We start from the raw sequence: 26,282 nt of genomic DNA, 5'->3' as shown, positions 1-26,282 counted from the left end.
TAGAATTTTACTTTTCCAATGTTAACTAAATGACCACAACTAGTTAACATATTCGGAGGTCATCATCTTTTTTCGTGTAAAAAGAAAAAGTAAATGAAAGAGTAACTTTCTTTTCCATTAAATCTAATTGTTATTCTCTCGTCGAAATAGAAAAGTTAATCAACCTTTGTGTCTATTTTTCCTCCTCTCAATTACTGTGATTAAAATCTAATCTAATTGTTAGCTGATTGTTACCAGAGACTTGGACATAACTGGTAACTTCTTAAACTAAAATCAATCAGAGAGAGAAATTTAAATTTTCAAAATTCATTAATTTAGAGCCAATCAGTTAATCACAATCAGTTGATTTGGTTATTCACCTTAACTCTTGAAAATATGTAAGCTTAATTGTTGTGTTTACATTACAATCTAAGGGTAAAAATGTGTAATCTTTAATTGCGATTAAGTTGATTGTTGAAGAGGCAAATTAATTAAGTTTTTCTCTTATATAACCAACTAAGGAGATTCCAAAGTAAATTAAGTTAATTAAATAGTCAATTTGGCTTTTGTATTAAAGACAAAAATTGATTTTCAACAATTAAACAGTAAATTAGGTAAGTTTCCAATTGTCTCTGTTTTTAATTAACCTTTAAATTGTTTTTCGATATCTAATTAATGTTACATTTCAATCAACAGAGAGAAATCAATTTGACAATGGAAATCAACTCATCTATGATTAAAGTAATTGTTACGACGGTTACAATTGGATTAGTTGGAACATCAATCGTTTACATAATTAGTAAATTACGTTCAAAGAAATTAACTAAACCATTTATTCCTGTTGGTGTTGTTAAAAAACTTTTAATTTACCCAATTAAATCATTAAAACCAATTGAATGTGATCAAGTAATTGTCAAACCTAACGAAGGACTTTATTGTAATCAATTAAGAGACAGGTTTGTAACAATCAACCAATTAATCAACTATATATTTCTAATAACAATTAAATCTTATTACAGATCATTTCTCCTTGTTAATTGTAAAAATATTTTCATCACTCAAAGAGCTCAACCTAAATTAGTCCTTTTGGATTTACAATTAATTGACAACAATGAAACAATTAAGGTAACCTCACCTGATGGAGATTCAATAACAATACCATTAACAATTGACAAGAACACAATTAATAATTTAGAAATTGTCGAAACCAAGTAAGCAATTTAAACAACGATCTTTCCTCAATTACCTTAACTCTAATTGTTTCTTAATTGTTAAAGAGTTTGGGATGATAAAGTTGAAGGAATTGATTGTGGACCAGAAATTAGTAAATTTTTCTCTAATTATCTTGGTAAACTAAATGTCCGATTATTGAGATTTGATAAAGATCTAATTGACCATCGTCCAGCTCAAGTCTATTCCAATTATAAGATAACTAAAGATCCAACAATTAAAGTAAGTGTAACAATCAACAAGATGAAACCCGATGTTAATTGTTTACAATTGAATAGATTATGTATCAAGATCAAGCTCCGGTTTTAATCATCAACGATAAATCAGTTGAAACTTTAAATCAACTTCTAACTGAGGGATCAATTAGTTATCTTAATTTCCGACCCAATATATTGATTGAAGCTCAATCATTTGATGAAGATAATTGGGAAAAGTTAATCATTGGAAAAACTAAATGGCAACAATTAAAAAAATGTACTCGATGTGTGATGACAACAATTAATATCGATGATGGTACTTTCATGAAGGAACCAATGATTACATTGAAAAAGTAAGTTTCCAGTTAATTGTTTAATTAAATGGTTAACCATTTCCAATAATGAACTAATTGTTAATTGTTAATTGTTTCCATGTAGATACCGTAACCCAATGGGTGAAGATTCTGGTTATCATTCACCATTAATGGGAATCCATGTAAACCCAGAAAAAAATGGAACAATTAAAATTGGTGATTCTGTTTTGGCTTCTCATAAATTGTAACAATCAACTGATCATTTCTCAATGTTACCATAGATTTTTTTAACTGTTAACAATTTAGAGAAGCAATTGATTGTATCCTTGGCAATTAATCAAGATTTAAGAGATGATATCACAATTTAAATGTGTTCACTTTACCAAAGATTTGTATCAATTACTAATACCCTTTTCTTAATTGTAAACATTGATAATTAAATCAGATTTGATTTTTATACTTCATCACAATTGTAACTTCAATACAGTAAACAATTAACCTTAAAACTCGTGATCAAAATTAAAAGTGGTAATAATATGAATTCTAATGAGTATTTAATCAAATCAGTGATTCTATCGGGATTTGGTTTAATTGGTGTGACAATTATTGTTAATCAATTGATGAAAAAAGATTGAAACAATTTAAAAAGGTTGGTATTGTTAAGAAATTGTTTATTTATCCAATTAAATCATTAAAACCAATTCAATTGGACTCATTGGATTATAATGATCAACAAATTTATTGGAAATCATTATTGGATAGGTAAGTTTAATTGTCTCTTACACTTTTACAATTAACTTTTAATATTAATTGTATTCTAATGAATTAATCTCCATGTTATCATTCAGAGCTTTCATGTTAGTGAATCGGAAAAATGTTATGATTACTCAAAGACAAGAACCAAGTTTAGTTAAGTTAATTGTTGAATTAGATTATCCATATTTAATTGTTACAAGACCCGATGGATCTGATTCAATAAGAATCTCAATTCTTGAAGATGATTATCAAAATAATGAAGAGATAATTGAAACAAAGTAAGTACATCTTTTAATTATCTTAATTGTTTTGATTGTCTTGATTACTATTTATAATTAATTTAGTGTTTGGGGTGATGATGTTTGTGGAGTTAATTGTGGACCAGAATTTTCTCAATTTTTCTCTAATTATTTGGATAAACCAGAAATTAAATTAATAAGATTTACTAATAAACAACAACATCGACCATCAGAAATATATCGAGATGGACAATTGGGTAAAGATGAAAACACAAAGGTAATTCATAACTGATTGTTGATCGTAACAATTGAATTTTGATTCTATTGGCTGTATAATTAACTAGATAATGTATCAAGATGCGGCAACTTGTTTGATAATTAACAGTAAATCAGTTGATACACTGAATGAATGGATTACGAATGTCGAGGAAAAAGTGACCTTCATGAACTTCAGGCCGAATATTCTGATTGAATCTGATCCTTTCGATGAAGAAAACTGGGAAAAAATCAAAATCGGCTCGGAACAATCAGCTGAATGGCAACAATTACTTAAGTGTGTTCGATGTCGAGTGACCACTGTTAACATTGAGAAAGGTCAATTCATGAAAGAGCCACTATCAACTCTAAAGAGGTAAACAATCAACTAATTGTTGTTATTCAAACTTCAACTAATTCGCTTTTCGATTGATTCTTCATCCAAAGTGTCCACGGGCCACTTTCAAAGCGCGATATTGGCTATGCAAATGGAACTGATTCCAACGGGGTGAGTGGTCAAAACTCAATTGTTAATCGTAATTTAAATAATCTAATTTTTCTGTTAATTGTCTTAATCATTAACAGAGGAAAACAGCACCTCTAATGGGAGTGTTTTTCAAGCCCGAATCATCGGGAACAATTAAAATCGATCAAGAAATTTGGGCTTCTCACAAACATGGACTATTTTGGTTTCTTTAATTATAAACAATTAAACTTTTTCAAAATCTTCATCAAGTGATTGATAAGTGAATTAAGATTCTGTTTAATTTATTCTAGTTAAACAATCAACTGAATCTTGTGTACAATTAACATTTAATTTCATTTAGAATATTTTTATATTCATTACACAATCTTAATTGTTATGATTATGATAGTTGAAAATAACTGAATTAACTGTATGGAAATTATCTCATAATAAATTGCTTGATAAAAACCTCTTCAAGACTTATAATTAACGACACAATTAGATTGCAATCAACATCAAATGTTTTCATCAAGTAACAACGTTTAATTAATCATTTCCTTAGACTAATTTAATAATACAATTTAATAATTTAAACTTGGTTATGTTTTTAATTAATATTTATATCAACTGAATATGAATCCCAATGAGAATGTAATTAAATCAGTGATTCTATCGGGATTTGGTTTAATTGGTGTGACAATTATTGTTAATCAATTGATGAAAAAAAGATTGAAACAATTTAAAAAGGTTGGTATTGTTAAGAAATTGTTTATTTATCCAATTAAATCATTAAAACCAATTCAATTGGACTCATTGGATTATAATGATCAACAAATTTATTGGAAATCATTATTGGATAGGTAAGTTTAATTGTCTCTTACACTTTTACAATTAACTTTTAATATTAATTGTATTCTAATGAATTAATCTCCATGTTATCATCCAGAGCTTTCATGTTAGTGAATCGGAAAAATGTTATGATTACTCAAAGACAAGAACCAAGTTTAGTCAAGTTAATTGTTGAATTAGATTATCCATATTTAATTGTTACAAGACCCGATGGATCTGATTCAATAAGAATCTCAATTCTTGAAGATGATTATCAAAATAATGAAGAGATAATTGAAACAAAGTAAGTACATCTTTTAATTATCTTAATTATCTTAATTGTTTTGATTGTCTTGATTACTATTTATAATTAATTTAGCGTTTGGGGTGATGATGTTTGTGGAGTTAATTGTGGATCAGAATTTTCTCAATTTTTCTCTAATTATTTGGATAAACCAGAAATTAGATTAATAAGATTTACTAATAAACAAAAACATCGACCATCTCAGTTGTATCGAGATGGACAGTTGGATAAAGATGCAAAGATAAAGGTGAACAATTTACCTTCTTAAATTGTTACATTTTATTAATTTCTGATTGGTTGTATTTAGATTATGTATCAAGATACAGCAACTTGTCATATAATTAACACTAAATCAGTTGACACTTTGAATGAATGGATTGAAAATGCCGATGAAAAAGTGACCTATGTGAACTTCAGGCCAAATATTGTAGTCGAATCTGATTCTTTCGATGAGGATAATTGGGAAAAAATTAAAATGGGATCAGAACAATCAGCTGAATGGCAGCAATTACTTAAATGTATTCGTTGTAGAATCACAACAATTAATCCAGATAAAGGTACTTTCATGAAGGAACCGTTGATATCATTGAAAAAGTAAGAACTTCGAAACAATCAATTAATTATTCCAAGTCAATGTAACAATTAACTTTCCACCAACATAAAGATATCGATCACCGGCCAAGGAAGACATTGGTTATATGGATGCTCCTGGAGTCCATGGTGTAAGTAATTAAGTCCCTTGATTAAGTAAATTGAATGAATTCTCTTAATTGTTTAACTTAATTGTCAACAGAAATTTATTGCACCATTAATGGGAGTATTTTTCAAGCCCGAATCATCGGGAACAATTAAAATCGACCAAGAAATCTGGGCTTCTCATAAACATGGATCATTTTGGTTTCTTTAATTATAAACAATTAAAAGTTTTACTTTTCCACTGATCAAATGAACCATAATTGTGTCAAAAATGAAGGTAACAATTAACCAAATCAGCAACGATCCATGAACCACACCAATGAAGTTAAAGGTTAATCAATTGATGATCACCATCAACAATCAATTAATTACCGGTGATGATTCAACCAAATTTAATGATATAAATGAATGATAATTAACAATTTACTTTGATTGTGATAAAGTTGAATAAATTATCAACCATTAAAAATATAATAACGATAAAACCAAAAGTCCATTCAACTGTATTACCATTAATTCATAATCAACTAATTACAATTAAACTTTCAAACAACAACAACAACAACACTAATAATAAAATGGTCACAATTAAATAAATTTTCAAATCAATAACAAATCAATTGATGAAAATTAGATGTTAATTTTTTATTATCAATTAAATAATTTGAACAACAAGGGAAAAAAAGTTTAGACAATCGAGTTAAATTGTTCACCATTTAATTGGGTTCTTATTTTAAATGTTAATTCTGATGATTAAGGTTTTTTTGGACGAAAAAAAAGTTTAATTTTTAATAGACAACAATTTAATCATCAACATCATTCACTTTTAGAAGCCAATAGTTAATATCATATGTATGTCAGGTCCTTTTTTGAATGCGCTTTTAGGGGTCAGTCTTAAAAATGGAAACTGGTCCGAGTGAAATTAGGTTAACACGAAAGTTGATTAGTGTATTATTATTATCAACTTTCACGAATCATTATCATCTTAATCATCATCTTAATCATCTTGGTGGTTCATTGATTATTATTAAACAATTTAACTACTAAATCAAGTGAACAATTTAAAGTAAAAGTTTTTCAAACGCTTTTCAAATTACCATAACAGTGAAAATTGAAAGTTTGTTTTCAACAGTTATTAAATTAGATTTTATTTTATAACAATTAACTGATTATGTTAATCAATAACTTGGTGTTTGAAATTTGTTTTCTCAGTTTAAAACAATTGGAAAGTTAATTGTTTCAATGGTTTTTGATTCGATTCGATTCGTAATCATAAAGTTTGGACATTTGATTTTTGTTTTTCCACACAATTAGTTGATTGTTAGTTAATTTTCTGATCCCTTTTGATTGTTTTTTTTTGATAGGAAAACAAAATTATTAGTTTGATATGATTAATTGATTTATAAATTGGTAACGAACAAAAAAAAATGGCTGATCAATTGATCGTAATGATTTAAATTCATCTAGTAAAATTATTCCTTAAATGTGAAATTAACTCTCCCTTTTGATTAGAGTTAATTGTTGATGATTTAGTCTCAGGTAAATTTAATGATGGACTTGATGAGGATAATTTTGATGACCAAACATTTGATGATGATGATTGAGACAATCGTTTAATTACATCATTAAATCTGATCAACATATCATTCAATTTAGATTCATTCAAATCAGTTGATTGTAACAATGATGATAAAGGTTGTGTCAATGATGAAGATGATGATCTAGGAGATGAAGGTGATAATACAGATGATAATGACATTCGTCTCTTATTAGGAACCCGGAAGAAGTTAATTAGTGGCATTAAAACAAATCCCAATGGTAATGACCAATAGGCGATTTCCAATGAATGTAAAATAGTGACCAAAAGTGAAGGGTCAGCAAGGAAATCTAATTGTCGAGGTGATGCTTTAGGTTGATTAACACTGTAAGTACGAAGTAATTGTAACAATTTACTTTCACTGTTGAATAATAAACTTTTCCGATTGTTGTTGTTGTTAAATTTATTATCACCGGACGATGAACAATTGTAACCATTGATTAGATTGATGATAACAATTGTAATCGTGATTAACAATATAAAGTAACCTTTCATTTTCCGTTATTTGTTATTATTTAACAAATTTAATTCTTTGTCCGGTTAACTGTTTATCCAGAAATAAGATTAAACTTTTAGACGAAACAATTAAGAGATGGACCGTAATCAAGATAATGATAATAATAACATTCACTTGTAACACAAAATTGTAAAGGTAAATCACAATTAGGAACAATTTAACTGTTGATTGTTTGAAATGACAAAAAAAGTGATCACAAATTTGGAAATTTTTTTCTTTACTACTAACAAATTGGTTGTTTTTATTACTAAACTTGATTGTGAAAGTAATAGGATAATGATCATGATAATGAGGATGAAAATGAAGATGCGGAGGAAGATGAGGATGAGGATGAGGATGAGGAGGGTGGAAGATGTTTATTCGTGGTAAGTGAGAGGAGGAGTGAAGATGATGAGGAAAAGTTTGGACTTTCTGTTCATAAATAGTAACATTTGACGTGATCACTTTTTGAGATTTACTCAATTACGTTGAGTTAATTTGAATGGTCTTTTGGTTGATTGTTTAGTTGATTATGAGTTATTAACATTTATTACAATTTCTTTGTGTTGCTTTTGTTGCTTCTTCTCTTGTTTTTTTGTTTTGTTTTATAACAATTAACAATGATGGAGATTATTACAATTACAATTGATTATTTTTCTTGCGATGGTGGTTATGTTGATTATCCTTGATGATTGTTTATAAAACAATCAATAAGTTTTCAAATTCAATTTGAGGCTTAAATCAATCAATCGATTATTATTATGTATCGCAATTAAGGCTGCTGTTGGTTGGTCTTGATCTTGGACAGTGTTGACAATCAGTTGATATTTGATTCGATGATGATTAAATGTTGCAAAAATAGTCAACTAATTGTCAATTTATATATATATATGTATATCAAAAATATGATATCAAATTGTGTATATAATAATTATATAATTATGCACTCGCAATTTAAAAATCTTAGTGATTTGTCCCTGAGATCCTTGGGTTGTGGTTCCTCGAGAAAAACAAAACTAGTGTGTTGATTTAATCCAATTCATTTGAAAATAATTTCCAATCCAAATTACTATTAATCGGAATCTTGTTTTTTTTTGGTTCACAATCAATCATAGCCTCTAATTGTGTTAGTGTTTTCCAGTGAGCCTCGTGAACGGGTTCTATTGAGCAATGCACGACGATCAGCTGTGTGAAAATTCATGGGAAGAATGAGAAAAAGACAAGATTAGTTAATGATATTGACAATAATTTAAAAGAAATTTTTTCTTTCACTCTTGTAATTTCATCGACAATTTAACTAAATCCATTGATTGTATCAATCTCACGGGTATACATATCTAACTATCCTCTCACAGAAATAAAAAATCAACCAACAATCAAGTTTATTATATTATTGCTCGGGAGAGAGATGAACATGAAAAACTGTAACAATTGTAAAGGTTAATCATGTAAGGGAAGATAAAGTTAACAATCCTTTTCTTATTATAGTTTATTGAGATGATTAGATTATAAAAATTGCTCAATTAAGGATAGGAACGTGAAGATATTGTAACTAATCATGTTTCTCTTCAACACTGAACAACAATCAACAATCACAATTAGGGTTTTATAATAAATCAAAAGGTGTTAAAATTATCAAAATATTAATCTAATAAAATTGTTAGATGAAGATGTTGGTATGAATGAGATAGTAAATCTTTTAAATTGATGGTTTCAAGTGTAAATGTAAAAAAAAATCACAGCAACAACAAAGAAATTAATTGAAGTTGTGAGGATGAGAATCTGATTAGTTTGAGCAAGAGTTGTAATAAAATGATTAACAAGTTAATTAGTTGATGATAATTAAAGTGTATGTTTACCTATCGTTCCAGGTCTTTGTTGTCGTCTTCTTGTTTTTTGAGCAAAAGCAGATCCAGTTTCCAGCGTTTTTATCAGACTATCCATGAAACCTTCCTGATCTTTGTCGATATCAACAAGTGGTTTCTTTTTGGCCAATCTTTCGGCTTTTTCTTTCTCCGCACGACTTTTCGCTTCTTTGGCACGCCTTTTCTTTTCCTCTTCTTCCCTTAAACGTACATTCTCCTTGTAACAGGCGATAAATTCATCTTTAAATGTCTTTAAATCGCCGAAAAATTCATCTAAAGTGTATGTTTTAGGTTCGAAGGTGTAAAATTGTCCCAAATCGGTATACAATCGATCCATTTTATTGAACATTGATTGTAACAGTTCAAAGGCCTTTTTAGCGTCTGTTACAAAATCGGTCATCTTAGAGCCAAATTTATCCTCTTCGCTGTGAGGTTTAAATGTCCTTAGGTCAACTTCCACATCGTGGATACTTTTCTTCATAGAGTTGAGATTTTTTTGTATCTGATCGGCAGAGACTCGAGCCGCTCGGTCAACATGGTGTAAATCTTCATAGAAATATAAACAGTCGGCATGTTTTTTCTCGACAATTTCAACTAGATAATGTAATAAGGTGGTCTTATTGTCCAGTGCTTTGGTCGATGAAAGTTTGGGAAGGAAACTAATCTCAAAGCCGAAAGCTTCACCATTGCGGGAACCCGAGTTCATGTAATTACCCACCAGAAGAATTAATTTCAATATGGTGGCAAATCTTTTTGATTTTCTCACTTCCTCACAAGCAGCAGTAGCGGCGACAATGTCAGGCTTAATATCTTGAACAAGTTCGTTAAATTTAATCTTAAAACAGGTTGATTTTAGACGAGCTTCCAATCTCTTTATTGATCCAAGTGTTAAGGCAAATTGTTCAGCTTCGTGAAGATTATTATAATCATTTCTAAATTCTTCTAGTCGGGTTAATTGTTGTGGTGTGGGCATGTATTTGATTAATTGTTGAATAATGGCATCGGTTAAATATTCTTCTCTCATGTTTAAAATGTGACCAGTGATCTCTTCGGCTGTCATCTTAATAGAACCAAATAAAATCATCAAATTTTGAGCTGCTTTTGAGTCTAAAACTTTCAGCTCTTTGGTTTTACGAATTGTACCATATTTTTCAATCGCCTCATCATTTTTTATCTTCTTCGAGTAAACTGTAGGATTAGCCGAGAATCTGGAAGTTAACCCGTCAAATATATCCTCAGAGGCAAGTAAATCTTCATCAGCTGACACCCAGAATGATTTCTCTGATATCTTGGTTGGGGTTATTTTCCTCCAGTTAGCTCGTTTAATAGGAACTTCGTGTTTATATACTTTTTTGGGCTTTAAACCTGCAGGTAATACTGGACCGGTTGGTCTGAAAGCACCGAAAGGAGGTGGTGGGGGAGGAGGTGGACCTCCGCCAAATCCTGGCATAGGTGGAGGTGGTGGTGGACCTGAGCCAGGCATTGGTGGTGGTGGAGGAATACCTCCTTTAAAACCCCCTGGCGGAGGTGGAGGAGGCGGTGGTGGTGGTGGGATTCCTGATCCTGGTGGCGGTGGCGGAGGAGGAGGTGGTGGCGGTGGTCCATTCGTAGTACCTTTAGAATGTAGAAAAAAATCAACAAAAATAAGGTTAATGTGAATAAAATGATATCAACCATTCATCATTAGGTAACGAAAGAGAGAGAGAGAGAGAGAGAGAGAAGTAGAAAAGGTAAACTCAACGTTTATACCTCAAGAAAAATAATGACTCATGATAATTTATCTCTCCTTTTTCTGTCTGAATCTGAAAGTTCAGCGAGATAATAGTTTGAAACAAGCACTTTTAATTCATAATGAAAATGAGTACAAAACTAAGAATCAATGAGCGTAATTAAAAGTAGATTAAATATCATAGGAAAGGAAACCATAATTGTATTTAAGAAGAAGAAGATCGACTCTCAATTTAATTGATCAGAATAAAGACTTTACATTAATAGAAAGAGTAGAATTAGTATCATAATCATGTTTGATTATCAATCGATTGAAAATTTTAGAGAAAAATTAAAACAATAAGGGGTGGAAATATTAATAGATTCTATCCTAATTAAGTGAATTGCTCCAGTTAAATTACTCTCCTTTTCCCTTTAATTTCTCAAAGAATTAGTCATTCTCTGTTTCTCTCTCAAAGGTAACTAATAACAACAAATGAATAAATGATTGAACGAATGAATTTATTTCTCTCGACATTAATTTTCCACTATAATCTAACATATTATTCAATTGTTATAATTCTAAAATCAGATAAATCATATCAACTCGAAAAGAAAATATTCTTTCCAATTGAGTAGCTCTCATGAAAGTGTAGAAATTTTTTCTTCTACTCTAGATTAATTTTCATCTCTATGATACGAGAAAAAAAGAAGGAAAAAATTGATGAAAATTCATTGTTGAGATGTTCTAACACAATTATCAGAACATGATAATTAGGTGAAATTAGTTGATCAACTTTTTTGTTTCCAAAACGGAACAGGAAATCCTCAATGTTTAATTTGGTGACTATTTGATTTTTAAATGAGTGTGTAAACTAAATTGCCTCTTTAACTGAATCTTTTAATCGGAAATAAAAGTCTAATTTAAATAATAGATTGAGAGGAGAAACGATCAATTTTGATTGCGCTTGATTAATTAAATGTCATGTTGATACTGCTGTTAAATTTGATTTCTAACTAACTAAATCAATAGAAGAAGAGAAAAAATAAGAACGAGAGATAATTTTTCATGAGAAAATGGGGATAAAGTTCTTACCCGAATTATATGGAATGTTATCCGTTCTATCGCCGTTACTGACCAGGTTATTATTGTTATTCGCTTGATTTTGAATTCGAGCTTTAAAGTCTTTGATCTGATGTTCGTAATCTTGTACTTTGGTCTCCAATTGTAATACTTTCGCTTCAGATTCTTGTTTAGCTGTTAACGATTCTTCCAACTTTTGGCACAGCTCATTATTATTTTTTTCCTCCTCGGCTCTTGATCTTTCAACAATATGTTCAATCACGTAATCAACATCAATGTTAATCTTTTTACCATATCTAAAATCCGGATCACAGCCACTTTTATGTAAAACAATTTGTGAGACACATTCTTCAATTAAACGGTAATAAGCGGGTCGTGCATAAGGATCATCACGAATAAGAAGTAAATGTTGTAACATTGAGAGTAAATATGGTTCCGAGGGTGTTTGCTTAATCGAATTATGAATTAATTGGAAACATTCACCAATATCTTCTAAATCGAAACGTATAGCTTCAAAACGGGAGGTTAATTCGTCAAAATCTTCATCCTTGTGTTCATTGAAAACCTTAATTTGTATATTTAATTCAGATGAAAGTGGTGATCTATCGGATGATGTTGTCAGGGTTTCCAATAAATCACATAGGCCACTTCTCATCATCTCATTTCGCAAATGTAATCTAAAATCGGTGTCATCTATATTACTGAGTATGGCGTTAATTAATTGTAAACAAGAAGCTCGAAGTGGATCATTGGTACTTATTCGTAGACCATCAATTAATGGTTTAAATCTTCCTTCTGAATCACCAAATTGTAATTCAGCAGCTCGAGTAATTGCTTCTAAAACTTTTTCACAACCTATGGGAGGGATAAGGCAAACAGCGGCTAATAATTTAACGGTGTCCATGATTATATTGGGTAATGAAGGATCAATTGATCTCGCTAAGAGGGTAAAGGCATCTTTATCGTTGAAAGCTTGCTTAAGGCCAGCGGTGTTGTTCATAAAGGCTTTGAGACATTTGATACATTCGTGTTGAAGTTTATGACGGAGTCTGTCGTTGGTTGAATAACATTTGTTTAAAATCATAACAATAACACTTAAACCATTATTATCACCGAAATCTTGGACCCATGAAACAGGATTATTGGTTAATTCGACTCTTAATGATTCCATTCGATGGCACAATTTGGAGAAATCATTTGAATTGATGATATAGTTGATATAATCCAAGGGCTGGACAAATTTTGAACGATCTTTATTTATCTGGTCTGAACGAGATTTCCAATAATTTTCTAACATATTCTTCTTATTTTCCAGGGACATTATTCGTATGGGCTTCTTTTTCTCTTCGGTGAGATTCATCTCATTCAACATTTCTTCAAATTTAGACGAAATTTCTTCTTTTGACATTGACTCGGTGAGTCTCTGAACTTGGATCATATTTCTTGTTTCCATTTTCGCTTGGTTATCCCTCAGATGAATAACTAATGGAACTATGCGAATATTTATATATAAATATAGACAAGATAAAAAAGATTGTAAAAAGTGAAAGAGAAAAAGAAGAAGAAAAAAAAACAGAAAAAAAGGAGAGAAAGAAAAAAAAACAAAAACTATTATGTAAAATTATTAGAAGCCAAAGGAAACCACATAGGCAACAGGTGAAGGCGGTGCTGTTGATCCTTTAACGATGGGACAGAGACTAACGGGTTAAACAGGTAGTTGTGAACAAAGGTAAATCACACAAGTCAAATTAATTAAAACATAACAATTTATTTTAATTGTAATCATAATAAAAACCAAACAAAAGGTTAACAAAAAATAAACGTTAATGAAACATTTCGGATCAGATATTTGGATCTTTTTACCAAAACGAGTCCAGAAAAATTCGAAATCAGCGCCATCTATTGGGTAACAATGAAAGAATATCCAACAATTAATTTTCTTCACCACCAAATTGTAATTAAGATTAAATTGCTACAATCAATTGTTTATAAAAGAAACTAAAAGTAGAAGTTCAATTCAATTGAACGCGGGATGTAAATTACTGTTGTTCTGTGATAATAATCAAATTGAATCAAATGAATTGTTGTATTTTTGTTTAGATTTTTCTTAAAGTTAATTAAGTTAATTGTTTGATTGGATGAGTTAAAATTAATGAAAATGAGTGAAATTTAAATGAATAAGGAATCAGAATACCAATCGGTTAGTTGTAAACTGTAGATTTGATTGTAATGGTTGATTGTTTTTCACTTCTATAATTAGTGATTACTAGATTTTCCTTTTTTAGCCTGAGGGGATTTTTACCCAACCCATTTAATTGTTGGGAAAGGTTAAAATGTAATCGTGATGATTAAATTGGTCTATTATTGTGGATGAGAAACTTTTTTGAAAAAAAGGTGTGTGTCCATCATTTAGACACAGTTAACGGACACTGGTCATTATTAGAATGGTTTAATTAGAGTAACAAATCAATGAGATCATTTTTTTTCATTGGAAACAAATATTAATACAAATTTTGTGTTTCTAATTGAACAAAAATTGAACACACTTCTGATTAATTGGTTTAATCAGTAGCACAATGATGGTGTGTCTTCAATTGGTTGTTTTCCTTGATTGTTTGTCAAGTTTTGGCTGTGTCAGAAAATCATTGGAGTAGGAAAATTAATGTCAATGAATTAAAGTTAATTAGGTAAAAAAAGATACGGAAAACGAGAGAGAGAGAGAGAGAAAATTTAAATGTGGAAAATGTAACAATTAATGGTAATAATAATGGAAAGGTATATGAGAGATCATCGGTCAAAATATATACTCTATATGGCGATAAGATTGTGATCTTTGTTTACTTTGTTGCTTTTTTTTGATTGTGTTGAGCATTGAAATCAAATGTTGAATTGATTGATTTTCTTGGTGTTTTTTTTTTGGTTGATCGGAGAGCATGTTAATCAAAAACACCAATCGATTGGTTTAAATGGTTCCTGAGTCTTTTGTTCATAAGTGTGATGCCAAAGTTCCCGATATGTTTCTTGAAGCGTATTACTATCAACCACCACCGATTGACAGTCCAGTTTTTTTGTTGGGTGTGGTCGGAAGTAGGCGATTTGTGAGGCATAGCCAACATTTGGATACTCTTTGGTGGGAATACCAACTCCCGTTATCTCATAATAATAATCTGGATAATTAGTGATCACCTTTTCACACCAATCATGAAATTGACTTCGAGTCCATTCAAATTTATGATCATAGTGACGGAATCTTGGCTCCTTATTACCAAAGATAACATTAAATTCAATATTTGGCGTTGTAATTGCGACCAATTTAGGTTTATAGATACCAAAATACAATCAACCAGCTCATCAACTTTATCCTCTTCCATGTGCTCAATAACTTCAACACAAGAAATTGCATCGATACCAATTAAACGAGGATCAGGTTTACAAATGTCACCTTGGTAAATATAAACATCTAATTGTACCTGACGACCCATAATATAATCAGCAACAATTGGTTCAATTTTCCTATTAGCATAGGCAAGTGAAAAATCATCCAAATCAACAGCAATTATTTTCTCTAAATGTCCAATTGGTTTAAAGTATTTCAATAAATTACCTTCCGAACAGCCCAAGTCAGCGACACTTTTAATTGTCTCCTTATTGTTGATCACTGCACCGATAACGGCATCATAACGTTGTAAATATAAAGGTGGATTGAATATTCGACGAGTGTTTTCAAACAATTTCTCACGTTGGGCTTCAGTTTCCTCCATTTCGGTACACATTTTAATCAAAAACAATCAACAATTAACAACAACAACAAGAAAAAAACTAAATCGAAAAAAGAATTTGTATCGATATTTGATCCGATATTTTCATTTTCTCCAAGTATCTGATCCATAGTCACTTCTTTTCTAAACTAAATTGTTATCATTAAATTTCTCGATTGTTTTCACTTAATTAAATCAACATTTTAATTTCTTTCATCGATTTGGGCAATTAATTGAACAACAATATCAACTTTACAGTTAAGAGTCTTTCATTAGAGTGAAATTATTGATTGTGTTTAGATTGACCGATTGACTCAATTGATTGTTGTTTCCAAATCATTTAGCTGGTGATTCTAATTGATTAATTAGTTGGAACACTTGTAATTGTGTTAATCTTATAATCTTAATTAAATGAGAAGTTTAATATTTCCATTTGTTTGATTGTTTTATCTCATTGAGTTTGATTGTTTATCTTGCCGATCTTATAATTGTTTTCTCTTGTGATCTTTCAGTGTTTCGTTTTTGTGTCAACAATTTGATTCTCTATCAGTGATCAATTTAGAGAATCAAATTAAAATGTCTTCTAGTTTAAACATTCAAATACTTGGATGTATCTATTTACTTCAATTCTCTATGGTGAGTTACATTTTCTATTCTATTCTATTTTATTAATTTTGTTCTATTCTTTTTCTCTGTCTCTCTAGGGCCTTGTGTTTGAAGTAGTTAGTCCAACAATTGATGAATTACAAGCAATCACCAATTCGAGTTCAGATAAAATATCAATCATTTTCTCATTAAGATCAACAGGTTATGTATTAGGATCGATTGCAGGTAAAGCTGATGTTTCTATTATCCATTTCCCTCTCGATTGTTTATTTTATCCATTCATCAATAACAATCAGCTGATGGAAAAGTCAATCACATATTGAAAAGTTAATCAACAAAACGGATCCTCTTGTTATCACAAATTAGTGTCAAGGATTAAATTAATCACTCTATCCATAAATTAACCGACTTAACACTCAGTTAAAACAAGAAGCAATTAAATCCTGAATATGTTTGCTGATTAATAACATGATTGATAAAATTATCACGATTACAATTTTGTATCTTCACTTCAAGTATAGATAATTTTTTTTACAATTCTCACAATCATTTCATTTAGAAAATGAAGTCCTTGTTAATTATATAATTAATCATCACTGAATGTAACATTATATTGATTATTTTCCACTTTCTATCATCTCTTTTCTTTCCAGGCGGTGGAATATTTCATTTCTTTGTACCTTTGGCTTCTATCATGTGCCGTCTTGATTAGCACAATTACGATTTCCTCGATTGGTTTTATTCGTAATTTGGAATTACTTTATGCGATTTTTACGATCAATGGATTGGCCACTGGAATTATCGATGTTGGCACCAACGTTTGGATCCTTCGACTTTTCTCCGCTAAAAGTGGACCTTACATTATGGCTCTTTTTACCTCTTTCTCTGTCGGCACTATTTTAGCTCCACTTTATACTGGACCTTTTTTACAAGAACTTCCCTCGCCCCAAGCATCCTCGCAACTTTATGTTCCTTATCTGGTGACTGGATTTTTCGTTTTTCTCTCATTAATTGGATTGTTGGTGTTATTTTGTCAACAGTTACGTTTAAGATACTCGGAGAGAAACTTTTTCGCTCGTCGAGCTCAGAAACAAGATGACCAAACTGTTTCTCCCGAAACAATTGGTGATCGAAAATATCGACGAACAGTTAGTTCAAGTGAGAAAAGTTTGGTCATCATCGGTGTTCTAATGATAATGTTTTACTCGGGAATGGAAATTATTTTCTCCGAGTATATGGTTCCCATGTTAACTCGAAGTAAACTTGGAATTACTCGAAAAGTGGCCACACATATACGATCTTCGTCCAATTCTGCTCACACCATTGGTAAAGTTATTTTCATTGGAATATCGGCTTTCATTCAACCTTATCGACTAATACTTTTGGACTCTTTGTTGATAATCTTTTCGAGTATCATGTTAATCATTTTCTTTAATACCTCATTACCGGTATTATGGATTTTCTCAGTCACTTTTGGCCTTGGATCTTCCAGTTTATATCCGTCAATTTATCCTTTCATTGAGTCTTTTGTAACAATCGACTATTTCAAAGGTTCGTTTTTCATATGTGCCAGTGGATTGACCGCAATCATTTATCCAATTTTCGTTGGAAGTTATTTAACATCAATACCCACCTTATTACTTTATCTTCATTTATCCACAATGATAATTACAATCTTTTTTGCCACCGTAATTAACATCATGGGAAATAGATTACTTTTAATCCAATCCAATTATCCAGCAATTAGTAATTTTGCTGATGAAGATAATGAAAACAATTGAAACATTCAAGTGTCTAATCACATATGGAAACAAACATATGAAATTTTTAATCTTAATCATTATCTTTGGAAACAATTGTAATTACATGATTAACTTTAAACTAATCATCTTCATATTAATTGTAAATCTCAATCAAAACCAAAACTAATCAGACTCGTAGCTATTGAATTTTGAGTATTTACTCTGATTTTTTTTAATTGTTAACTGTTTTTGTTACAATAGTTTTAACATAATCCAATCAATCATCTAATCAAGTCAAATTTATCGCAATCAAAGTTAATTTATAAAAGAAAATTTTTTTTCAACAAAATCGATTTTGTTTTTCCCGCTCTCAAATTTTCTCTCGCCGACCAACAGATGCCATTGGTCTCGATTCTTTTAAACGTGTTGGTTTTCATTCATCAACATTTGGTTTCTTTTGTTTATTAAATTGTAACAATTTATTTTCTATTTATTTTAATTATTTTGACCAATTATTTTTAATTTTTTGTTTGATTGTTTTTCTTTGTTCCGAAAATGCCTTCGGAAAGTAAAGTGATCACTTCTTGGGCAGATGAAGGTGGTGACGATGATGATTATGGTTCTTTTGATGAGGAAACTTTACCACCTCCTTCATTGAAGATTGAAGGAAATACCAAGATTGTTACTTCTTATAAATATGAAGATGGTAAAAAATACAAGGTAATCAGTCATTACAAGATTGAACGAATCAAAGTGTCGAAAGCAGTTTCAACCAGAAAACAATGGAAAAAGTATGGAAAAGCTATTGATGATCCACCAGGTCCCAACTCTTCAAATACTATTTGTTGTGAGGATGTTTACATGCAGTTTATTTCCAGCAAAGATGATGAGAATATGGATAAAGATGATCCTCTACAAAATCTTGGTAATAAGAATGTTGTCAAGTGTCGATACTGTGAGATGGATCATTGGACTCTCAAATGTCCTTATAAGGATAAGTTTGAAAATAAAGAAAAAGAAAGTGGTGCTGGTCCATCTTCAATCAATCTCGATTCACTTCGTGGTGCTGGTGATGATAAGAAAGGAGGCCTTGGTGGTAAATATCTTCCACCCAGTCTTCGAGAGGGTGGAAATAAACGAGGTGATTTCTTGGTAAACAGCAAATCAAAGGACGAAGCCAATACAATTCGTGTCACCAATTTACCAGAAGAGATTCAAGATGGTGACATTAAAGATCTTTTCCATCAATTTGGTAAAATTGTTCGAATCTTTTTGGCGAAAGATAAATACACTGGACAATCTAAAGGATTTGCTTTTGTTAGTTTTGATCGCAAGGAAGATGCTGCAAAGGCAATTAAACACGTTAATGGATTTGGTTATGCTAATCTTATTCTCAATGTAGAATGGGCTAAACCATCTAACAACAATTAAGAAATTATAAATATTAGTTTGAAATAATCAATTTGTTCATATAAAAAAAACATCAAAATTGGACGCAATCATTGATCAAGATAAAATTGAATAAATTTTCTTAATTGATAACAATTACTTTGATCTCATTCGTTATCTTAATTGTTGTCGAACCTTTTGATGATGAATTGTTGTAATCAGGATTATTATTATTCAAAATGCTATTGTTTAAAATTGATTGTGGTTTTACGGAAGATAAAGATGAAGATGTGGATAAGGTTGATGAGGTTGGTTTAATTGTGGTGGACAATTGTTGGAATCGGGAAGCTAAATCTTTGACTGAAGGTGAACATGATGATTGAGAAGTTGCTAATCTCTCACTGGTCAATCGTCCAAGAGATTCACTGGACATTTCATTTCGTTTTTCTCGTAACTCTTGAAGGAAACTTTCTGGTGGCGGTGGAAGCTCATCATTAGGCTCAATTCCAGTCGAAGGTGATCCTGGTTTAATTAGACAACAATCAACTTCATCTACGGGAGGAGGTGGAGGTAAAGGTGAAGGCGATGGTGGGGTTGGAACTGTTGTAATCAATTTCGTAAGATCAGATCTTTAATTGAATAAACAGATAAAGTTTTATTTGATTGGTTTTAACTGGTCGATTCCTCATTAGATCATTGAGGTAAAACTTCTTCATTCTTGATGTCTTTCGTTTAATTTCAACTTTCATCAATGATGATAATTATTGTTTGGTCATGGTTTTCTGGAAATTTAGGCATTGATGAGGATAATTGTTGTTGCTTATTTGCTATTGGATTGTTGGTTGATTAATTCTTTACAGGATTTCTTTGAGAATTATAATTGAATCATCTTCTTTACAGAATTACCTGAGATCATTATTACTTGATCATGAACTATTAGATAAATAGCATCATTAACTATTGCTGTTAAATTACTTTGATTGTTTGTATTAGGAATCGTGATACTGATTATTACTATTATTAAGTGCTGTTTAGGAGTAATGATTTTGAGTATTTTCCTTATTTTCTCGTTTAATCTCGGTTGAACCATCTCTTGAATTTTGTCGACTATGACGACTGTGAATCTGCTTCCTTGACAGAAGCCTGAAGTTTCCCGCCAATTGATTCCATTTTAACTCGACGTTTTCCTCTGCTTCTTTCTCTTTGATTCTTTTATGAAGATTAGCCGATCTCATGACACAAATACTGTGCTTCATTTGGCGAAACAAGCATTTGAGGATTACTGTAAGGTGCCGCCATTGCGAATCGGGCCTTGTGAGCAGCCGAATCACTTAAAGCGGCTGCAGTTATAAGATCACCTTCTCTCTCCTTTTCAACGGATTTCATCATGAGAACATCAGATTGACTACAAAGTTGATCACAATCTTGAAGTGCTGATCCTCCATTAGCCATGAGACCCATGAGTTGAACATCTTCTGGAATTTGGGTTAATCGTGAGTTTCCTGAAAAGTAACCAGCTGATTGTTTGGTTGGTGTTGTTTGTCCCATCGACGGATAAGAATCACTAGACGACAGGGAAAATGAATCATAACCTTGATCAATTGTTGAGGTGGTTGATTTTTTAGAGAATCGAGAATGATCACCCGATGAGGATGAAGTTGATGATGTTGAAGATGAAGATGATTGTGAAGGTGGGACAGGTTGAAGGAAACGTCCATTAGATGATGAAGATGATGAGATTTTCGATGAGAATGATGTTGAAGAAATGATGATCGGGTCAACGGTGAATTTGGACATCATCGGAAGCTGATCTTACATTGATTGGAGTAGATCGTCATTGAACCAGGTCTAGCGGTGATAATTATGCTGATTAGTGTTTTAGGTAATCCATGGTTCCATAAATATTTGAACTCAAGAGCCCGTTGATGTTGATACGAATTGAGGAAGATGATGAACCACTGAACGGAAAGTGATTGTTGTTGCTGTTGAGGGTAATGATTTGGCAAAGGAGCAAGGACAACAGGATTAGGCCTCGATGGAGGTGGTGGCATAATATTGGTTATTGGAACCATTTGAAACTGTTCCATGCAAGATAAGTTGTCGATGATTGTATTATTATATTGTGTTGATGATAGAGAGAAGGTATCATATTGATCGTCTTGTTGAGCTGATATTTGACCTGATCTTAGATGATGGATGAAGAAGATGAATGAAACCATTTAACGGTTAATCAATGATTTTGATGAGAATGATGATCGACCATAATGATTGAGCAAGTAAGGATTTTCCTCTTGAGGTTATCAATGAAATGATTAGCGGATATACGATCTTGGAACCATTCGATGAATTACCGAATCTCGTCGTTTAAGAATATGTTTCGATGTGAGTATAAATTTATCTTTCATATGAGCGTTTAGGTAAATTAAGTTCAGCCAATAGGAATCAATTGACCACAGAATGATGGGTGAGATAAAGAAACCAGCTATACTGATTGTTTGTTGATGTTTTTGTCCTTGGACCATAAGAATCACTAGACGATAGGGAAATGAATAATAACCTTTACAAATTATTGTATAAATTGTATCGATCGTAATTAAAATTCAACAAGTGCTAATCTCGCAACACTACAATAGATTTTGTATTTGCCGCTTGTAAAAAAACAAAAACTTTAACTTAACAATCCTTTGGATCATAACGGTTAATTTATTGTTTTTTTGGTTATCTAATTGTTTTTAATGTTTGTCGTTATTTAGTTTGTTTGATTCCCGTTGTTCTAAAATGGCATTTATAAATAAAGTGATCACTTCTTGGGCAGATTAAGGTGGTGACGATGATGATTATGGTTCTTTTGATGAGGAAACTTTACCACCTCCTTCATTGGAGATTGAAGGTAATACCAAGATTGTTACTTCTTATAAATACGAAGATGGTAAAAAGTACAAGGTAATCAGTCATTACAAGATTGAACGAATCGAAATGTCAAAAGCAGCTTCGACCAGAAGACAATGGAAAAAGTATGGAAAGTCGATTGATGATCCACCAGGTCCCAACTCCTTGAATACTATTTGTTGTGAGGATGTTTACATGCAGTTTATTTCCTGCGAAGATGATGAGAATATGGATAAAGATGACCCTCGAAAAACTCTTAGTAATATGAGTGAAGGTAAATGTCGTAATTGCGGGATGGATCATTGGACAATTGAATGTCCTTATAAGGATAAGTTTGAAAATAAAGAAAAAGAAAATGGTGCTGATCCATCTTCAATCAATCTCGATTCACTTCGTGGTGCTGGTGATGATAAGAAAGGAGGTCTTGGTAAATCTCTTCCACCCAGTCTATTAGATGGTGGAAATAATCGAGGTGATTTCTTGGTCTCTAAAGACGAAGCCAAGAAAATTTGTGTTACCAATTTACCAGAAGAGATTCAAGATGGTGACATCAAAGATCTTTTCCATCAATTCGGTAAAATTGTGCGAATCTTTTTGGCGAAAGATAAATACACTGGACAATCTAAAGGATTTGCTTTTGTTAGTTTTGATCGCAAGGAAGATGCTGCCAATGCAATTAAACACGTTAATGGATATGGTTATGAGCATCTTATTCTCAATGTAGAATGGGCTTTCGATGCTAATCGAAAATCTGAAGACAATGAATCAATTCCATTGAAAAATTATTCTCAATACCATACTTATACTCGAGATTATACTCAATTTGATGTTGAACTATTATCACAATTATATTGTTTTCTCAAAAAAGTTTCCACGAAAAAGATCGTGAAAGATAAGTCAAAACGGCATCGTTCATATTATTCATGGAAGAATGGGGAATGGAGAATTCGATTTTTTTGGAGAAATTTTTTTAAAAATACTTATCTCATGCATTGATTATCATGGTAACATTTTAAGAGTCAATATCCACTGATTTAACTGACACCCATCATTTAAGTTACTATTTGATAGAATGAAATAAAAGACAACAATTGTAATTAAATATTATTTTATTTACATTATTTACATATTTGTATGTTGATAAATTAAGATGGATTGATAATGTTAAGAATAGTGGTGATTGTTAAGTAAAGATTTAATGTACACTTGAATTTGTGGATTAGATTTGAAATAAACAATTAAATTGTTTTGGGAAGAGGGTATTGATTGAATAAAAAAATAAGGTAATCTTTCACTGGTCAATCGTTCAAGAAGAGATTCACTGGACATTTCATTTCGTTTTTCTCGTAACTCTTGAAGGAAACTTTCTGGTGGCGGTGGAAGCTCATCACTTGGCTCAATTCCAGTTGAAGGTGATCCTGGTTTAATTAGACAACAATCAACTTCATCTACGGGAGGAGGTGGAGGTAAAGGTGAAGGCGATGATGGGATTGGAACTGTTTTAATCAACACCGGTCGTAGTGGTGAAGGCTTGGTAATTGGGCAATTAGTGTTACTAGAAGGTTTAATTGTTGTCAAACCCATTGATGACATTTCCTCTGAGCATTTAGGGCGAGATGGAGTTGGTGGTCGGGGTATCAAATGTTTTTGAATCTGATTAATATTTGATGTTAATTGATTTCCTCCGGTTGACACTTTCTGCTGATTACCTATTGGTGATTTAATTTGATTGTTTGCTTGTTCTAATTTAGATGTTTCCAATAACGGTGGTTTAACTTTCAATAATGATGGACATTGATTGTTAATTGTACAAGAATCATCACCAGTGTTGAGCGTTGAATTTTTGGTTGAATCAATTTCGGAAGGTCGATCAGAAGAATCAGATTTAGGTTTTCCTTAGATCGAAGACTTGATTCTTTCGTTTCATAAAACTGCCGATTAAAAGTTTCCTTCGGATTTTATGTTTCTTATTGTTTGATGATTCGGAAGTTAAATCACCGATACTTGTTTCAGAATAGATATCAGTGTCAACTGATTTAATTGAAGTTGAAGATGAAAATAATGATGATGATACTGTTGGTGATTCAGTTGTTGTTGTGGTGGTTGATGTTGATCATAATAGATTGCTAAATAGTGATTGGTATCGGTCATCATTTTATTGTAAATCATGAATCTCTTTGATTGAACCATCTCTTGAATTTTGTCAACTATGACGACTGTGTAGAGAATCTCGGCTTCCTTGATGAGAATGACCTGAAGTTTCCCCGCCAATTGATTCCATTTTAACTCGACGTTTTTCCTCTGCTTCTTTCTCTTTGATTCTTTTATGAAGATTAGCTGATATAATCTTGAATTGCTGATCGTTCATTAGACATGAAGCTCATGAGTTGAACATCTTCTGGAATTTGAGTTAATCGTGAGTTTCCTGAAAAGTAACCAGCTGATTGTTTGGTTGGTGTTGTTTGTCCCATTGATGGATAAGAATAGCTAAACGACAGGGAAATAGAATCATACCTCGATCAATTATTCTCTAAATTGTATCACTCGTAATTAAAATTCAACAAGTGAAAATCTCGTAACAATACAATAGATTTTTTGTATTTGCCGCTCCAACTTTAAAAAAAGCAAAACTTTAACTGAACAATCCTTTGGATCATAACGGTTAATTGGAAATTAATTTTTTGTTTGTCTCAATTATCTTGACCGATTGTTTCTAATTGTTGATTCGCTTTAATTGTTTTTCTTTGTTCCGAAATGCCCAGGAAAAGTAAAGTCTCTGGGGTATATCAAGGTGGTAAAATGTTGGTTATGGTTCTCTCGATAAGAAAACTTTACCACTTCCCTCATTGAAGATTGAAGGAGATATCAAGATTGTTACTTCTTATAAATACGAAGATGGTAAAAAGTACAAGGTAATCAGTCATTACAAGATTGAACGAATCGAAATGTCAAAAGCAGCTTCGACCAGAAGACAATGGAAAAAGTATGGAAATTCGATCGATGATCCACCAGGTCCCAACTCCTTTAATACTATTTGTTGTGAGGATGTTTACATGCAGTTTGTTTCCTGCGAAGACGATGAGAATATGGATAAAGATGATCCTCTACAAAATCTTAGTAATAAGTGCCTAGTTAAATGTCAATACTGTGAGATGGACCATTGGACACTTAAATGTCCTCATAAGGACAAGTTCGAGCTCAAGCGAATACATCAGGACAAGTCGACAGCTAAAAAGGCAAATCATAAGAATAAATGTAGAAAAAAATGTCTCTGTAAAGATGATAATCAATATTTTCCTCTCAATGTTCGGCAGGGTGTAAACAATCGAGGTGATCTCTTGGTCTCTAAAGACGAAGCCAAGACAATTCGTGTTACCAATTTACCAGAAGAGATTAGAAAGTGTAATATCAAAGATCTTTTCCATCAATTCGGTAAAATTGTCCGTATCTCTTTGCCAAAAGATAGATACACTGGACAATCTAAAGGATTTGCTTTCGTACGTTTCGATCGCAGCGAAGATGCAACCAAAGCAATTAAACAAGTTAATGGATTTGGTTATGCTAATCTTATTCTAAATGTTGAATGGGCTTCCGATGCTAATCGAAAATCTAAAGTCAATGAATTAATTCAATTGAAAAATTATTCTCAATTCTATGGTCAACGATATACTCGAAGCAGCGTTGAAGTTTTACTTCGATCACAAGACCTTCTAAAGAAAATGGCTCAAAAAATGAGAACGAGAGACAAGAAAAGATTGAAAGATCCTTCACTTAAGAGCTTCGAAGGCTCGAAAAAACATTTCTCGAACTTATATTTTTTTTGAAAATCGTCGCGTGGACCTTTTAGTATCTCCTTCAATTTTGTTTCTATGAATTTACCATTTG

At 31.6% G+C, this 26,282-nt stretch overlaps 9 protein-coding genes across 9 annotated transcripts; 6 read left to right on the top strand and 3 right to left on the bottom strand.

Annotated features, from left to right (window-relative positions):
* Positions 1–97: 97 nt before the first annotated feature.
* LOC128396660 (mitochondrial amidoxime reducing component 2-like) lies at positions 98–2,184 on the top strand. The gene is made up of 6 exons (XM_053357280.1): positions 98–593; positions 676–935; positions 999–1,190; positions 1,257–1,431; positions 1,488–1,759; positions 1,845–2,184. The coding sequence occupies exons 2-6, from the start codon at positions 694–696 to the stop codon at positions 1,966–1,968; spliced, it is 1,005 nt and encodes a 334-aa protein (XP_053213255.1). The 5' UTR covers positions 98–593; positions 676–693; the 3' UTR covers positions 1,969–2,184.
* A 72-nt stretch (positions 2,185–2,256) lies between these two features.
* LOC128396656 (molybdenum cofactor sulfurase-like) lies at positions 2,257–3,904 on the top strand. The gene is given in 7 exon segments (XM_053357277.1): positions 2,257–2,344; positions 2,347–2,482; positions 2,569–2,754; positions 2,821–2,992; positions 3,060–3,346; positions 3,418–3,478; positions 3,556–3,904. Coding segments are annotated over 7 exon segments (1,044 nt in total). The 3' UTR covers positions 3,670–3,904.
* A 47-nt stretch (positions 3,905–3,951) lies between these two features.
* LOC128396657 (mitochondrial amidoxime reducing component 2-like) lies at positions 3,952–5,847 on the top strand. Its single transcript, XM_053357278.1, has 6 exons — positions 3,952–4,296; positions 4,383–4,568; positions 4,644–4,815; positions 4,876–5,162; positions 5,233–5,290; positions 5,362–5,847. The coding sequence occupies exons 1-6, from the start codon at positions 4,070–4,072 to the stop codon at positions 5,473–5,475; spliced, it is 1,044 nt and encodes a 347-aa protein (XP_053213253.1). The 5' UTR covers positions 3,952–4,069; the 3' UTR covers positions 5,476–5,847.
* A 2,594-nt stretch (positions 5,848–8,441) lies between these two features.
* LOC128396652 (protein diaphanous-like) lies at positions 8,442–14,306 on the bottom strand. The gene is made up of 3 exons (XM_053357272.1): positions 12,026–14,306; positions 9,217–10,836; positions 8,442–8,542 (listed from the first exon to the last, which is right to left on the bottom strand). Exons 1-3 carry the CDS (start codon positions 13,464–13,466, stop codon positions 8,463–8,465), a joined length of 3,141 nt encoding a protein of 1,046 aa, XP_053213247.1. The 5' UTR covers positions 13,467–14,306; the 3' UTR covers positions 8,442–8,462.
* Positions 14,307–14,446: 140 nt separating this feature from the next.
* LOC128396665 (small RNA 2'-O-methyltransferase-like) lies at positions 14,447–15,839 on the bottom strand. The gene is given in 2 exon segments (XM_053357286.1): positions 14,447–15,348; positions 15,351–15,839. Coding segments are annotated over 2 exon segments (831 nt in total). The 5' UTR covers positions 15,787–15,839; the 3' UTR covers positions 14,447–14,953.
* A 75-nt stretch (positions 15,840–15,914) lies between these two features.
* Positions 15,915–18,618, top strand: LOC128396653 (sodium-dependent glucose transporter 1-like). The gene is given in 4 exon segments (XM_053357273.1): positions 15,915–16,407; positions 16,476–16,602; positions 17,031–17,070; positions 17,072–18,618. Coding segments are annotated over 4 exon segments (1,314 nt in total). The 5' UTR covers positions 15,915–16,347; the 3' UTR covers positions 18,159–18,618.
* Positions 18,619–18,668: 50 nt separating this feature from the next.
* LOC128396621 (uncharacterized) lies at positions 18,669–23,430 on the top strand. The gene is made up of 3 exons (XM_053357236.1): positions 18,669–19,546; positions 19,972–20,078; positions 22,330–23,430. Exons 1-3 carry the CDS (start codon positions 18,675–18,677, stop codon positions 23,391–23,393), a joined length of 2,043 nt encoding a protein of 680 aa, XP_053213211.1. The 5' UTR covers positions 18,669–18,674; the 3' UTR covers positions 23,394–23,430.
* A 131-nt stretch (positions 23,431–23,561) lies between these two features.
* LOC128396620 (amyloid beta A4 precursor protein-binding family B member 1-interacting protein-like) lies at positions 23,562–24,765 on the bottom strand. The gene is made up of 2 exons (XM_053357235.1): positions 24,606–24,765; positions 23,562–24,292 (listed from the first exon to the last, which is right to left on the bottom strand). Exons 1-2 carry the CDS (start codon positions 24,763–24,765, stop codon positions 23,562–23,564), a joined length of 891 nt encoding a protein of 296 aa, XP_053213210.1.
* On the top strand, positions 24,330–26,241 carry LOC128396664 (eukaryotic translation initiation factor 3 subunit G-like). Its single transcript, XM_053357285.1, has one exon. The coding sequence runs from the start codon at positions 25,343–25,345 to the stop codon at positions 26,219–26,221; it is 879 nt and encodes a 292-aa protein (XP_053213260.1). The 5' UTR covers positions 24,330–25,342; the 3' UTR covers positions 26,222–26,241.
* The last annotated feature ends 41 nt before the right edge of the window (positions 26,242–26,282 follow it).

Source organism: Panonychus citri, unplaced genomic scaffold (assembly GCF_014898815.1).
Source record: "Panonychus citri isolate SS breed McGregor unplaced genomic scaffold, ASM1489881v1 Contig00023, whole genome shotgun sequence".
NCBI lineage: Eukaryota > Metazoa > Arthropoda > Arachnida > Trombidiformes > Tetranychidae > Panonychus > Panonychus citri.
Note: the sequence above shows the minus strand (reverse complement) of the source record. Positions and strands in the feature narration are given on the sequence as shown.

Coding starts and splice junctions, on each gene's coding strand:
- LOC128396660 (XM_053357280.1), top strand. CDS start 694: ATGGAAATCAACTCATCTATGATTAAAGTAATTGTTACGACGGTTACA. Junction 1,191..1,256: donor TTAGAAATTGTCGAAACCAA/GTAAGCAATTTA, acceptor TAATTGTTAAAG/AGTTTGGGATGATAAAGTTG. Junction 1,432..1,487: donor CTAAAGATCCAACAATTAAA/GTAAGTGTAACA, acceptor ACAATTGAATAG/ATTATGTATCAAGATCAAGC.
- LOC128396652 (XM_053357272.1), bottom strand. CDS start 13,466: ATGGAAACAAGAAATATGATCCAAGTTCAGAGACTCACCGAGTCAATG. Junction 10,837..12,025: donor TAACATTCCATATAATTCGG/GTAAGAACTTTA, acceptor TACATTCTAAAG/GTACTACGAATGGACCACCG. Junction 8,543..9,216: donor ACAAAGACCTGGAACGATAG/GTAAACATACAC, acceptor ATTTTCACACAG/CTGATCGTCGTGCATTGCTC.
- LOC128396621 (XM_053357236.1), top strand. CDS start 18,675: ATGCCTTCGGAAAGTAAAGTGATCACTTCTTGGGCAGATGAAGGTGGT. Junction 19,547..19,971: donor GCTAAACCATCTAACAACAA/TTAAGAAATTAT, acceptor TAACTCTTGAAG/GAAACTTTCTGGTGGCGGTG. Junction 20,079..22,329: donor ATCTACGGGAGGAGGTGGAG/GTAAAGGTGAAG, acceptor GGGCAGATTAAG/GTGGTGACGATGATGATTAT.
- LOC128396657 (XM_053357278.1), top strand. CDS start 4,070: ATGAATCCCAATGAGAATGTAATTAAATCAGTGATTCTATCGGGATTT. Junction 4,297..4,382: donor TGGAAATCATTATTGGATAG/GTAAGTTTAATT, acceptor GTTATCATCCAG/AGCTTTCATGTTAGTGAATC. Junction 5,291..5,361: donor ATGCTCCTGGAGTCCATGGT/GTAAGTAATTAA, acceptor AATTGTCAACAG/AAATTTATTGCACCATTAAT.
- LOC128396620 (XM_053357235.1), bottom strand. CDS start 24,765: ATGAACGATCAGCAATTCAAGATTATATCAGCTAATCTTCATAAAAGA. Junction 24,293..24,605: donor TTCTCTACACAGTCGTCATA/GTTGACAAAATT, acceptor CTTCGATCTAAG/GAAAACCTAAATCTGATTCT.
- LOC128396664 (XM_053357285.1), top strand. CDS start 25,343: ATGTCAAAAGCAGCTTCGACCAGAAGACAATGGAAAAAGTATGGAAAT.